This window comes from Talpa occidentalis, unplaced genomic scaffold (assembly GCF_014898055.3).
Source record: "Talpa occidentalis isolate TD23 unplaced genomic scaffold, MPIMG_talOcc4v2.1 talOcc4.7, whole genome shotgun sequence".
Lineage (NCBI taxonomy): Eukaryota > Metazoa > Chordata > Mammalia > Eulipotyphla > Talpidae > Talpa > Talpa occidentalis.
In genome coordinates, this window is record NW_023605083.1 from 92,008,899 (window position 1) to 92,022,241 (window position 13,343).

Genomic DNA, 13,343 nt, shown 5'->3' on the forward strand with positions numbered 1-13,343 from the left:
TATCAGTGTTTTCGTTTTTCAGTTTCATTATATTTAATAAAACAATGTGGACAAAAATGCAATACATATTCCATAACCACACAAACACAACCATGGAAATAAAAAGAACAATGTTTCAGAAAGTGCAATGTAGACCATTGGTGGTTCCTTCTGTATTGAGAAGATTTAGAGATATATAGCTACAGTGGAGAGAAGAGCATGGGGGACTATGGTGATGGTCCACGGGTGAACTGGTGGTGGGAATTTTATGGGGAATGCACAATAATGTAAAAGATACAAATTTTAAAAATAAATTAAGGAAAAAATAGAGATGTGTAGCTATTAAATGTCAGAAAAGAATTCCTACTAACTCAAGTGATAAAGGAGTTTGTGGGAAAGACACTGAGTATCTTGAGGGGCTTAAATGTTAAACAGTCCTCAGGAAGGGCTAGAAACCTGGGGCTCCCTAGGCACAGAAATTGCTGGACGTTCTCCTCAGGCACTGCCATCAGAACAATGAAGCTCTTAGCACTTTTTGAATTATTTGCCTCAATATTCAATTTGAATTATTTGCCTCAATATTCAATTTCCATGAGGGAGAATATGTTTGACTTACTTGGCATGGCAGAAACCTTTGGCTGCTGCTGCAGAAAACTTTGTGCTCACCAAGTATTTCAGGAACTTTCCAATATTCCCCAGTTTGCCTTTCAGTTAGTCAGGGCCATACCAGTTCTGGCCACAGAATGTGAGAGGAAGTGACAGATGTCGCAGGTAAGAGCTGGTCTGTCTCCTTTATCCTTCTCTTGCCCAAGAGGCTCCTAGGGACGCCTGAGACCTGTTCTCCCTTCTATTACTAGAATAGAGAATAAGAATAAGCTCACAAGGGTGGGGTTCATCACTGCCCACTAGTGCCTGGTGCACTGCAGATGATCAGAAAGTAGGTGTTGAATGGAGGGTTAATACACAAATGATTCCTAAAACCCTTCTGTGCCCTTTTTCATTTACCTGTGTGTCTCCCCAACTAGACCAATGAGATTCTTTTTTTTTTAAGATTTATTTTATTTATTTATGCATATAAGAACTGGAGTGTAGGCCAGAAGTGCGAGGGGTGAGAGGATTCACCAGAGACAGAGTGGGGAACAGAACAGGTGGGTCTACTGAAATGCACTGCTGAGGGGAGCAGTGGGCAAGACAAGAGAAATCTGTTGAGCCATGTGAGTCAGCTCCCTGGCAGGGACGTATGGATCCAATTCATGCTGCAATGGTTGGCAACAGCTTCATAGCACTGAGACTTTAACTCCTGCACCACCAGGGAGGCCTACAAATGAGATTCTTAAAGACAAGAGCTGGATCTCATTGGACTTTATATGTCTAGTGCCCAGCACTGTGAGGACACATGAGAGAGACCCAACAAATGTTTGTCTAAGGATGAATGAAAGGAAAATTTATCATATGTATGTGTGTGTATGTCTGTGTGAAGTAAGGCCTTGGAGGGCAGCTGTACAGAAACTGGTATTTTCTCTGATGTATGTCTTTGGTGTTAACTAACATCTCCTGGAGAAACTGGCAGGAATCAAGGAATGAAGGCAGTTCACAGTGGAAGCTGAATTCAAGCAGTCAGTCCCCAACCTTATTGGAGAAGCCACCACCCCCTCCACAGAACTGGCTCTAGGAGCCCCACCTCTTCCTCTCTCTCCCCTACTCCCATCTTCCCCAACTGCCTAGTCCTTAATCTATTTTCTGATCAGTCATAAGAAGAAAAAGTTGTTAGAGGAAACATTCACCTCTAAGGGGATATCCAAATAACTGGGAGTTGTGGGTCGTCCTAATGGACAGTGAAGCATTGGGTATCCAGGCCCCAGAATGGTGCTGTGTGTTGGGGCAGGCCATAGAGACACTGTGACTGCCAGTTGACCTACAAGCTGGACCAGGCAATTGGAGACTACTCACCCCTTCCCACACCCATAAGATGTCCCAAGGATACAACCTTGTGACAGTAATGAGGTAGTGAGGCTGTATGAATGGTAGATTTGGCTGAACCCAGTTAAGGCTTTTATATACACTTTTAAGATCTGACATGTGATTGCAGAGATCTTCTTATCTCAGGGTTGCCTAAGACATGCCTCATGGTCAGTTGCCCTGTTTATTAAAATTGCCAGCCAGCAATCTGAAGTCATCTGCCTCTTTGGTACTCCCTGCACTCTGTGCAGAGGGTGGGATTCAGATTATAATCAGAAACTTCTGAAGAAGTTGTGACCCAACATAGGAGACCCCTGCCCCAGTTGGACCAGTTGGCCAAAGTGGGAGGATTAGCTCCTTCTTCAGCACCCCAGAACCCTGCCTCCACCATCCCAGGTCTTTCAGTTAGGGAATGAGGGAGCCAACGAAAGAAAAAAGAGGAAGAATGTGGGATGGAAGTCCCAGAAGTGGATCAGGAGTGCTACCTACCCCTGATTCTACCTGCCCAGTGTTCCAGGACAGGATGAAATGAGTCACCAGAGAAGGAGGAGGACAAAAGTGTGTGTAAGCAAAAAGGGCGGAAACAGATGCAAGACTCTGATGAGACTCACAGATGAGACAATGCAGAGGCAAGGGTTAGCAGGCATAAAAATTCAGGCAGGTAACCAGTAGGAGCAAGCATTTGCAAAAAATGGTAAATATTCAAAATATTTAAAGAACGCCTACAAATTAGTAACTTAACAGAAAAGAAGGCAAAGAATATAATGGGAAATTCACAAATGCAGTTCAAAAGTAAACCTAAGTGTCTAATGGACATGTGAAAAGATATTTAACCTCTGTTAAGGATGTAGAGAAAGAGAAACCCTTATACATTGGTACAGTCATGTTGAAAATTGGTATGGACCTTTCCTAAAAAACTAAAAATAGAAATACCATAAGATCCAGCAATCCCACTTCTGGGTATCTATCTGAAGACTAAAAAACCATCAACTTGAAAAATTATCTGTTCTACCATGTTTATTACAGCATTATTTACAATTGCTGAGATATTGAAGCAACCTAAATGCCCACTGATAGGTGATTAGATAAATAAGATGTGGTTTATATGCATGATGGAATACTACTTAGCAGTAAATGAAGACAAAATTTTGCCACTTGCAGCAAAATGAAGGAATTTGAGGGTATTAAGCAAAGCAAAGCCAGCCAGAAAGAGAAAGACAAATGTTGGATGATTTTACATATATGGGTAATATAAAGGAAAAAAGCAGATGAAATAGAAAAGCAAATTAAAAATAAACATTGCTAACCAAATTGAGGTTACCAGAGGTGAAGAGGGTGGGGGTGAGGAGAAAAGATGAAGAGGGTATAAGGGATGGTGACTGGTATTTTATTGATGCTTTTTTCATTTATTTTTATTCTTCAAAATATGTGTGTTGGGGGTAAGATAATAATCTCACTGGTTATGAGGGAAGTTGTCAAGGATGTGAAGCAGTAATAGTGTATCTTTGGAGAACAATTGGAGGTCCCCTCAAAAAGAAACTTAAAAAAAAACCTAAAAAATTTTAAAATCTTTAAATAAAACCTTAAAAAACTAAGAAAAAACATTTGAGCTCTGCCACTGCTGCCTTCTGCACCAAAGCCGTGTCACCTTACAATTGACTACGTCCCTGCCCCAGTGCCCTGTGAGGCCAAGAGCATGCTGTGGGCTGACCAGGGCCAGAGCTGGAAGAAGGAGGGAGTGACCATGGATACCTGGTGACAGGGCCCTCTCAAGGCCTCTGGTATAGGCAGAGAGCCCCCCAAATTCCAGGACAGAGACACCACCCTGCAACACCATTCTGCAACACCTGGGCAGTTCCCTCAGGCGGTATGGGAAGGACCAGCAGAGGGACATAGAGTGGAGGCCCTCTGCTGCAAATATGCCACCCTCGTCTATCAACTACAAGGCAAGCTAGGGGGACCATGTGAAAGAAGCTGTCCCGGCACCTCACGCCTCTTGAGACCCTGCTGTCCTAGAACCAGAGGCCTGGCTTTCCTTGTGGGCCATCTTTACCCACCATAACCTGCTGGACTTGCTGCTAATTCATGCTGACGAGACTCACTAGCCCTACTCTCTCTGCCTAAGGGCTGATCGCCCTCAGTGCCTGACCCAGGCTCAAGGCCTGGGTCGCCATCAACCCCATCAGGAAACAGTGAGGCTGGTGGCTCCTCATCAGGAGATTTGGGGGGAAGTTGCCTGTCTCCTTTCCTGAGGACCAATAAAAGTTTTAAAAAAAAAATTTTTTATTTTACAACGTTTAACCTAGCAAACCACTCCTACTGTAAATTCCCATATTTATACAAAAATATGTTTACAGTGATGTTCTTTGACTATTACTTATAATAGAAAAAAATTTAAGCTTAAATGCCCATCAGGAAGGAAATGTTGAATTAAGAAACAGTCCTACTATAAAAAATATTGTAGCTGTTAATAAAGTCAATCTATCAATGCTGACATGGAAAAACATCCATGGTGTATTGCTGGCTAGGAAAAACAAGTCACACAGTGATTAGCGTGGTATGAGCCCTTTTTAGTCAAAAAAAAGAGGTATAAGTATGTAAATCAATACAAATGTCCAAAAAAAGGATACATTACCACCTCTTTGAGAAAGGGAGTAGGACTGCACAATAAGGAGTAAGGGGGCAGGGAGAGGAGAGTAGGAAGGGAAAGAAATGGGGGGGGGGGGAATAAAGAGCCATAAAGAGAATAAAGAGAGAAGAGAATAAAGAGATCTATTTGACAGCCTGGTATACTTACAGGGAACAATCTCGTTAAGAAAAAATATCAAAGCTGATAAAATCAAGCTGACAAATACCTGCCACGCATTCAGGGATATTTACTTATCTAGAAGAATGCACCATTGCTTGATTTTTTTTTTTTAATTTTAAAACGTTTAACCTAGCAAACCACTCCTACTGTAAATTCTCATATTTGCACAAAAATGTGTTTACAATGATATGTTTATATCACTTGCGACTGGCAGACATGCAAATTATTTCTGCTCAGTAAAATCAAAACAAAACCCTCAAAGGTTATGTTTTATTGCTCTGTACATTAGCTAGTTTTATACCTACCCCAGCAATCTTATCCTAAAATTCCTTTATAAAATTGCCTATAAATAAATACGCAGAAACACCCCATACTTTCCCCAGTCGTGATATCGTCTGACATTGTCAAGTGTCCCCTGGACTGCAAAACCCCCTCAGTTATGAACCAGCAGAGAGACCCTGGGGCGGAGGCGCCCACAGTTCTCTCTCCGCGTTTGGGCGGGGGCGGGGGGTGGGAGGTGCTGGGGGGGGTGTGCTTGGGGGTGGGGCGGAGTCTTCAGGAGGAGTAGATGGGCGTGTCCTCCGAGCCAAAGGCCACTCGAGTCGCGAGAGGCGGAGGCAGAGTAGCACAGTCCCAGGAGCTGGAGAGGGACTGCCGCTCCCGGCCGAGGATTCGGGCCAAAACGCGCGCCACGCTGGGTTGAGCAGGGATCCGGGGATCCTCTCCGATTCCCGCCCGCGCTCCCAGGGGAAGGGCTCGGGAGGGGTGCTGAGGATCGCCTCGCGGGGGGTCGGAGAAGCCTCCCCAAGGCAGAGGTCACGGGAACGAGGCCAGGTGCAGCGCGCCCCGCGCCTCGGCGCCTCGGGGTGCCCCAGCCAGCGCTCCCGGGGCCCTCCGCAGCAGGCCATGGGGAAGCACAGGGTGCGAGTGGCCACCGGCTCCTATCTGGGTTCTGGAACCTGGGACAACGTGTCAGTGAGCCTGGTGGGACCAGCGGGGGAGACCCCAGCGCTCAGGCTGAACAGCTTCGGGAAGGATTTCTGTCGGGGCGCGGTGAGTACCCGTGCTCTTTGACCCGAGCCTCCGCTTTCTACCCCGCTCTACCCCACTCGTCTTCTCCCTCTTCCTCTTCCCCACGCTCAGGAGGAGGACTTCGAGGTGACGTCCCCCCAGGACGTGGGCCCCGTGCTGCTGCTGCGCGTGCACAAGGCGCCCCCCAAGCTGCCTCGCCCGCTGGGGCCCTTGGCCCCCGACGCCTGGTTCTGCCGCTGGTTCCAGCTCACGCCGCCGCGGGGCGCCCCTCTCCGCTTCCCCTGCTACCAGTGGCTGGAGGGCAGCGAGGGCCTGGTGCTGCGGGAGGGGGCAGGTGCCGCAGGGACGGGTTGGCGAGGATATTGGGGGTCGGGGGGCAGTAGTGGTTTGCCGTTGCCGCCACAGAGCTCAGGAGGAGGAGGAGGCAAAGGAAAAGATAACATTTAAGGGTGACACAGGGGCAGGGATGGAGGGGCAGGGATGTTTGGAGTCATGCTTATTGGTTGTGGGGGGACTTAGTGGAGGGGTCAATGGAAGAGGAGGGACAAGTGGTTCTGACAAGTGGATCACATGGGAATGTATGTGGGAGGGCAATGAATGGAGGGAAGGGCTGAGGGAAAAAGAAAGGGACAGTGAAGCAGGGCTGGGAGAAGGTAGGCAACCGGCACCCAACATGGGTGGGGAGGCTGGCTGTTACCCCTCCTTTCTCTTCCTTCTGTCTCTGCTCTTTGGCCCCCTCTGGCCTCAGCTGTTGCCTGGGCATCAATGAATGGAAGGAGGCTGCTGAGGCAGGGTTTGCCTGGGATGGAAGGAGTGAGCAGGGTCTTCTCCATGCTGGTGGAGATGAGGTAAAACTGACCAAAAGCCCAATGGCTGACCCACATTCCAGCCCAGAGTGTAAGTGTCCCAGGTGTAAGGAGGGGATAGGATATGCTGGGATGCTGGGGATTGGAGGTCGATCTCTGCTCAGTCTGTCTCTCCCGCAGCCACACTCATCTGGCAGGACAGCCACTCTCTGCTCTGTGCCCAGCGCCAGGCAGAGATTAAAGAGAGGCAACAGAAATACAGGTGAGCAGCTTGGTGGTCCCTAGAGTTCCCACTTTTTAGTTCTCTGACAACAAAAGGCTTTCCTTGTTCCTGCTTACTAAGGTCAACCAAGTCTCAGATCTGACCAAGGACAGCAAGACTATATGGAGCCCCAAGTTCTGGCACAGCCCTCCCAACCCCATGAACTCCCAGTCCCAAAGCCCTCCCTGCACTACCAGGCCCAGGACCCCAGCCCTTTTCACCTCCATCTCCATCTCTGCCCTTTATAGGTGGAGTGAGTTTTTCCCAGGGATACCCCGCTGCCTAGATGCCGAAAACCTCAAGGAGCTTGATCCCAACCTTCGATATTCAGTCACCAAAGATATCAGCCAAAAATTTCGCCTCATCTCCCCGTGAGCCTGCCTGTCCCTGAGGTCTCCCTTCCAACCCATCTCTCCCAGTCGGTGCTATTTGATCTTTCTTTCTGCAGGAACATTGCCCTGAAGCTGAAGGGACTGCTGGACAGTCAGCGGCCCTGGAGAAGCCTGGATGAGATCAAACGTAGCTTTGTCTTCCCCAAGTCACCCGTGTCAGGTCTGAGACGTGAGGAAAAGCAGGGGGCTGTAACAGGGTCAGTGGGCTCACAGTGGTCACCTTGTAGGACTGACAGCCAGAAAGCTAGAATTGGAACATTCTGGGATCCATAGGACTCCCGCCCAGCTGTAGTTCCCTCTTCCCTTCTCCTTTGTAGAGCCCCACTCAGGCTGGGAAGAGAAGGCACGCTTTCTGTCACCAGGGGTTGCCAGAAGGGCTGGCCGCTGGACAGGGCTGAGGGACTCAGGGGGAAGACCCAAATGTCCTCCCTTGGGATGAGCTAAGGCCGCTGTTCACTGAACCATTCTCGTCTACCAGGGTTTCAGCAAGAAAGTAACTTCTAACAAGTCCAATTCTTTGTCCATATTCTGGCACAAGGGCACCTTTTCTGCCTCCTCTGGACACTTACAACCTCTCCCCTGTAGCAAGTCAAGCTCCTAAAGCTGGTAAAATTAAGTAAGGGCCTAGGGGCCCGTTTACTGTCCTCTGACTCCATAACTATATCTTCAGACCGTCCTTAAAACTGAGTTGTTCTGACCAGCTGAAAATATCTGCCCCATGAATATGATCAGTAAATTAGGGAGGGAAAGACCAAGCAGAAAGATTTTTTTCCTTTCAAAATTGCTGCTCCCTGGGTGGGGGCCTCATCCTCACACACAGACCTGAAAACCAAACAAAATTGAAGGATCCAGGAGTTTCTACCCTCTAATATCTGGGGGCACTGTGAGTTCAACAGTACGTTCTGGCCTTAGGTTCAGACTACATTTGTTGAACCTCAGTTCAAAACCTAGCACCAGCGTGACCCAAGCTGGTGCAAACTCTTTTTGAAAGATTGTTCTGGCTTAACAAATTACCCAGATGGTCTCAGGGCAATGTTGCAGAAAAATAGGACATGGGCTTGGTGAGTTTTAATAGGGAATTAGAGGGGACTCCCCCCCACACAAGTGTAAAGGCCAGGAAGAGGGCCTCTGTGGTAACCAGCATTCCTCAGTCTTCTGACTTTCACAGGTTGGACTAGAATCCTATATGCAGTCTTAGTGCACAACACGGAGCACCTGACACTTCCCCTCAAAAATGGGTGGGGCAGCGGGAGTCAGTGACTCCTCTGGACAACCAAAACCTCTAATCCCTTGTTCTCTGAGAAACCACTTGTCATTAAAGTCATCCAACCAGTTGGGGTAGGAGAAGGGGAGCATCAGGGAATGACCTTGGTGAGAAGCTGGAGGTCTGAGCCCTCAGAATGGTGCAGTGCTCTGGGTGGGTGACTTGGGCCCTGGAGACCAAGGTGACTCTCCCACACCCACCTCTGCAGAGTATGTGTTTGAACATTGGCGGGAGGACACCTTCTTTGCCTCCCAGTTCCTGAATGGCCTCAATCCTGTCCTGATCCGCCGCTGTCGCTGCCTCCCAAAGAACTTTCCTGTCACTGATGCCATGGTGGCCCCGGTGCTGGGCCCTGGGACCTGTCTGCAGGCCGAGCTGGAGGTGAGAGGCAGAGGAGCCCAGCTGCTAGGATCCCAGCCTCTTTTCCCGCCCCTTCCCATGCCCCCAGGTGCCCAGGCTTCCCATCCTCCAGGTCCCATGCCCCTTCCACCCAGCCCGGGCTACCGTCATCCCCTCCCTCTCTGTTGAGCCTTTTTCAGGCTCTTCTCTGAGTCAGTGTCTCCTGCTCACCACTGCATGCAGGGACAGTGTTCTGCCCCAGCAAGGGCTGAGGGGGCAGGGCTGAGTGGAGAATGCTCTCTCGTGCTCCTTGGCAAGGATCAGTGCATTTGGCAGGCTAGCACAGCTCGGAAACTTGGGCTACTGGGGATGCCCAATAGTTGGTGGGCTGATCTCTCCATCTGTGGACTACTAGAATGGGATGTGTCCACCCCCGGGAAAGTGCCTGCTGCAGCTTGAGCACTGTCCTCCGGCAGGACTCCCTTCTCTCTGTCCCTGAAGCGGGGCCTGACCGCAGCAGACACGCCTCCAGTACTTGGTGTAGAACTGGAGGTGGCTCTGGGCTGGAATGACCAACTGGTTCCAGGGAATGAGGCTCCTTTAGTGAAATGCTTTTGGGTTTTGAGTAACTCCCCTCCTTACCCCTAGCCCTGGAACTACTGGGTTGTACCCTCCCTCAGCCCCCCTGGTCCTCTACCTCCCCTCCCCTAGAAGGGCTCTCTGTACCTGGTGGATCATGCCATCCTCTCCGGTCTCCGCCCCAGCATCATTAACGGGCGGCCCCAGTTCGTGGCTGCCCCCCTGACCCTGCTGCACCAGTGCCCTGGAGGGCCCCTGCTGCCCCTCGCCATCCAGGTCAGTAAGGTGGGTGGGCGGGGAGAGCCTTTCACACCTCCTGGATAACTGGAAGCTTGCCCCCTCCGTGCTGCTGTTCAAATGCTAAACATCACAGTTCTAATCCTTCCCAGCCCCTCCTTAACTTGCTTTTCCCCTAGTTTTTCAGCTTAGTCTTCTTTGCTATCTGTCTTGATGGAAAGGTGGTGATACTCAGTGTCAGAAGATAAATTGCACTTTGACATGGGATTCAGAATCCACTCCACCGAGTGATGCACTTTTGACCACTTGATGTTTCCAACAGTTACTCTTAACCCCTTCGGGGAGGCATCTTCCTGCCCTTACTTCCCACCCTTTCTGTTCCTGCTCCACACAACTGGGGACCTGGAGGGCCTGGGGCTGGTTGGCTTCACTTCTCTGCGACTCCCTCTTTTCTCCCCTTGTACTAGAAGTGGTCTCAACGGGAAACAGGGTGCTCACTGTGTGAAGTCACTCTTCTAAGTAATTTCACCGGCACTGACTAAATCTTCACAATAACCCCTAAAAGAAGGAATTATTATCATGAACTTCATTTTACAGATGAGGAGCTTCAGCCATAGGCTGTCCACTCTCCCAGAGACACTTGTAGTAAAGGAGTTGACCATGTGATTTGCTCTGTGAACACAGTGACAGGCTGTACTTTCTGCAGCCAGTTTCTGCCTGATGCCCACGCCTCCCTGTTCACCCAACTCCAGCTCACTCAGACACCTGGTCCAGATAGCCCCATCTTCCTGCCCAGTGATGCAGCTGAGGACTGGCTCCTGGCCAAGACCTGGGTGCGCCACGCTGAGTTCCTGGTGCATGAGATGATCTCTCATCTGCTTCGCACCCATTTTGTGATGGAGACCTTTTTTCTTTCCATGCTGAGGCAGCTGCCCCTGTGCCATCCCATCTTCAAGGTAGGGAAGAGCCCTCCCCTCGGCACCTGGGGATGTAGGGGATTTGGGGCTGCTCACCTAACCTTGACTCTGGTTCTCCCCAGCTGCTCATTCCTCATTTCCGCTACACGTTCCACATTAACATCCTGGCCCGCACGGGACTCTTTGCACCAGGAAAGCTCATTGACCAGGTCAGGCTCCTGGGGGGCATGGGTCTCTGCAGCTGGCAGAAGGAGACTGGAAGGGGTGAGGTTTGGTTCTGAGCCCCCTGCTCCTGGCTGCAAAGGGCTCTCTGCTCACTACAGTCAACATCACTGGGACGAGTGGGCAGCCTGGAGCTGATTGCCAAGGGACTGGAAGTTGTCACCTACCGCTCCCTCTGCCTGCCCTACCAGCTAGCTGACCGAGAGGTTCAGGACCTCACCCACTATTACTACCGAGATGATGGGCTCCAGATCTGGGCAGCCATAGAGAGGTGAAACTCCCCTGGGGCCTGAGGGCCTCACCCTAACTACATCTCTTTTGGTTTGTTCACTTCCCCCACCTTCCCAAAGACATTGTTTTTTCATAGCCCCTTCCTGCCTCTTCTTCTTCCCCAGCTGTGTGACCTTGGGCAAGGTCACTCAATCTCTCTGTATCTGCTTCTTCACCTGCAAATGGAGCCAGTAAGAGCACCTACCTATTATTATTATTAGGATTGAATGTAAAACCCTAAGAACAAACCTCAGGTGAATAGGAAGTGTTGTCTGGGCAGTCGTGATTAGCAGTATTCACCCCATAATCTCCATATTGCCAGGTTTTCCTTTCAAGCCCAGTTCAGGACAGCACCTCCACTTGAAGTCCTGAAGGACTTCCCATATGAACATAGCTGGAGCAATGGCTTGTGACCCTACTGTGGAGGGAGGCGGAGGCCTTGATGAGTGAGGCAAATCCAGCTCCATAGGCCCTTTGGGAACAGGGAGGGGAGAAGTGAGCCCAATCTCCCAGTGCCACACCAGAGGGACTAATCCTTCCCTTGGCTCTAGTGCCAGCCGGCAACAGTCAAGAGTGGAGTGGGACTGTGGAGCCCTCGTGTTGTCTGATGGGATGATGGTGATTCAGCTGTGACTATAGCTATCTCTATCTTTAGATTTTTTAAAATCTAAATATATTTTCTAAGGTTTAAGTGTTGGCCATTGATTCAACTTGAAAAAGAAACAAACATAAAACCTTGGCAGCTGATCAAATCACATCTGCAGACCAACTATGGCTCTCAGGCCTTCAGGCCCACCTGGGGCTGCCAGCCTCAGCTTTGAAACTCAGCTTGATACTACATACTCAGAGTGGTTGGCCTTTTCCTTCTCTGGCCTCATTTTCCTCCCTCTTAGACAGCTGATCTCAGTGGCCTCTTCCAACTGGGCAGCATAAGCTCTTAACTGTTAGTCACCAACTACTCCTGGATTCCCAGCTTTGTGTCTGACATTGTTGGCATCTACTACCTGGATGACAGTGCAGTGAGCAGAGACTCAGAGCTCCAGGCCTGGGTCATGGAGATCTTCCAGGAGGGTTTCCTAAGCCGTGTGAGCTCAGGTGAGTTGATCATTCCTGTCTCCTGTTCTCTAGACCCCACTTGCCCAGAGCAGCTGCCCCATGGGTTTCAACACTGTTCTCTCCACCTGATCCCCTCTAGGGGTCCCTTCCACCCTGGATAGCTGTGCTGCCCTCATTGAGTATCTCACCATGATCATCTTCAATTGCTCAGCCCAACATGCTGCTGTCAACAGCGGCCAGGTGAGCCAGTGCCAGATGAGGGTAAGCCAGGTTACAGGAGGAATGGGCCTTGCAGAAACACTGGCAGCCCAGTACTTACTGAGTCTGGTGTTGGGGGGGGGGGTCAGTTTGAATTCAGTGCCTGGATGCCTAATGTTCCCACCACCATGAGGCTCCCCCCACCCATCGCCAAAGGCCAGGCAGACCTGATTGCCTCACTCCCCGAGGTCAACGTCACATGCCACGCCCTCGTGCTCTTCTGGGGTGTCAGCAATGACACGAAGGACACTGTAAGCAAGGCCCAGGTGGGAGTGGGAGGCCTTAGGTTCCAGGAGAGTGGATAGGGTGGGGAAGGGGTCTTGGGGTTCTTGGAGGGTGCACTTAGCATAGCGCCTGGAGTGATGGAAGATGCTGGGGGTGTGGTTTAGGGTAGCACTGTTTCCTATTAGCTGGAGCTTAGAGAGCTCTAAGTTTCAAATGAGCATGGTTTGGGTGTGTATGGGATGGGAGTTCTGGTAGACTGGACTTAGGGTCATCTTTTGCTTAGGTGGATGGGTAATTTATGTTTCAAGTTGGATAGGTCTTGGGGTCTGCATTCCTAGGTAAGCGGGTTTGGGTGGTTTCTGGCAGACTAGGGACCTTGGATGGTCTGGGTGCCTAGGTAAGGAAATTTATTAGATGGGCTAGAATCAGGTTGGGTTGAAAAGTGGTTGGAATATCTCCAGATGTGAAGTATCAGCCTTCTCTCTTGCCAATCCCAGCGGCCCCTGGGCACCTACCCTGATGAGCACTTCACCGAGGAGGCCCCGCTGCGAAGCATTGCCGCCTTCCAGAGCCGCCTGGCCCAGATCTCAGGGGTCATCTGGGAGCGGAACCAGGGCCTGGCGCTGCCCTACACCTACCTGGACCCGGCGGTCGTGGACAATAGCATTGCCGTGTGAGCACATGGTGTGCCTGATGCCCCAGCCCACACCTGCACCCCAAGTAAAGGCTGTGTGCAC

General features: G+C 50.3%; 1 protein-coding gene across 2 annotated transcripts; it reads left to right on the forward strand.

Moving 5' to 3' along the window:
* The first annotated feature begins 5,653 nt into the window (after positions 1 to 5,653).
* LOC119232330 (polyunsaturated fatty acid lipoxygenase ALOX15B-like) lies at positions 5,654 to 13,283 on the forward strand. 2 transcript variants are annotated; one of them, XM_037494324.1, is made up of 14 exons: positions 5,654 to 5,800; positions 5,891 to 6,113; positions 6,766 to 6,847; positions 7,096 to 7,218; positions 7,296 to 7,399; positions 8,712 to 8,884; positions 9,554 to 9,697; positions 10,411 to 10,614; positions 10,698 to 10,784; positions 10,899 to 11,068; positions 12,041 to 12,162; positions 12,263 to 12,363; positions 12,471 to 12,632; positions 13,104 to 13,283. In XM_037494324.1, exons 1-14 carry the CDS (start codon positions 5,654 to 5,656, stop codon positions 13,281 to 13,283), a joined length of 2,022 nt encoding a protein of 673 aa, XP_037350221.1. The 2 variants fall into 2 exon arrangements, with proteins under 2 accessions (XP_037350221.1, XP_037350223.1); XM_037494326.1 differs by lacking the exons at positions 10,698 to 10,784; positions 12,041 to 12,162 and having other exon boundaries at positions 10,899 to 11,054; positions 12,262 to 12,363.
* The last annotated feature ends 60 nt before the right edge of the window (positions 13,284 to 13,343 follow it).

Excerpts from the sequence above, each read along its gene's own strand:
- LOC119232330 (XM_037494324.1), top strand. The coding sequence starts at position 5,654 with ATGGGGAAGCACAGGGTGCGAGTGGCCACCGGCTCCTATCTGGGTTCT. Across the intron at positions 9,698-10,410 it reads TGCTGCCCCTCGCCATCCAG|CTCACTCAGACACCTGGTCC; the intron begins GTCAGTAAGGTG and ends ACCCAACTCCAG. Across the intron at positions 12,633-13,103 it reads GCAATGACACGAAGGACACT|CGGCCCCTGGGCACCTACCC; the intron begins GTAAGCAAGGCC and ends TGCCAATCCCAG.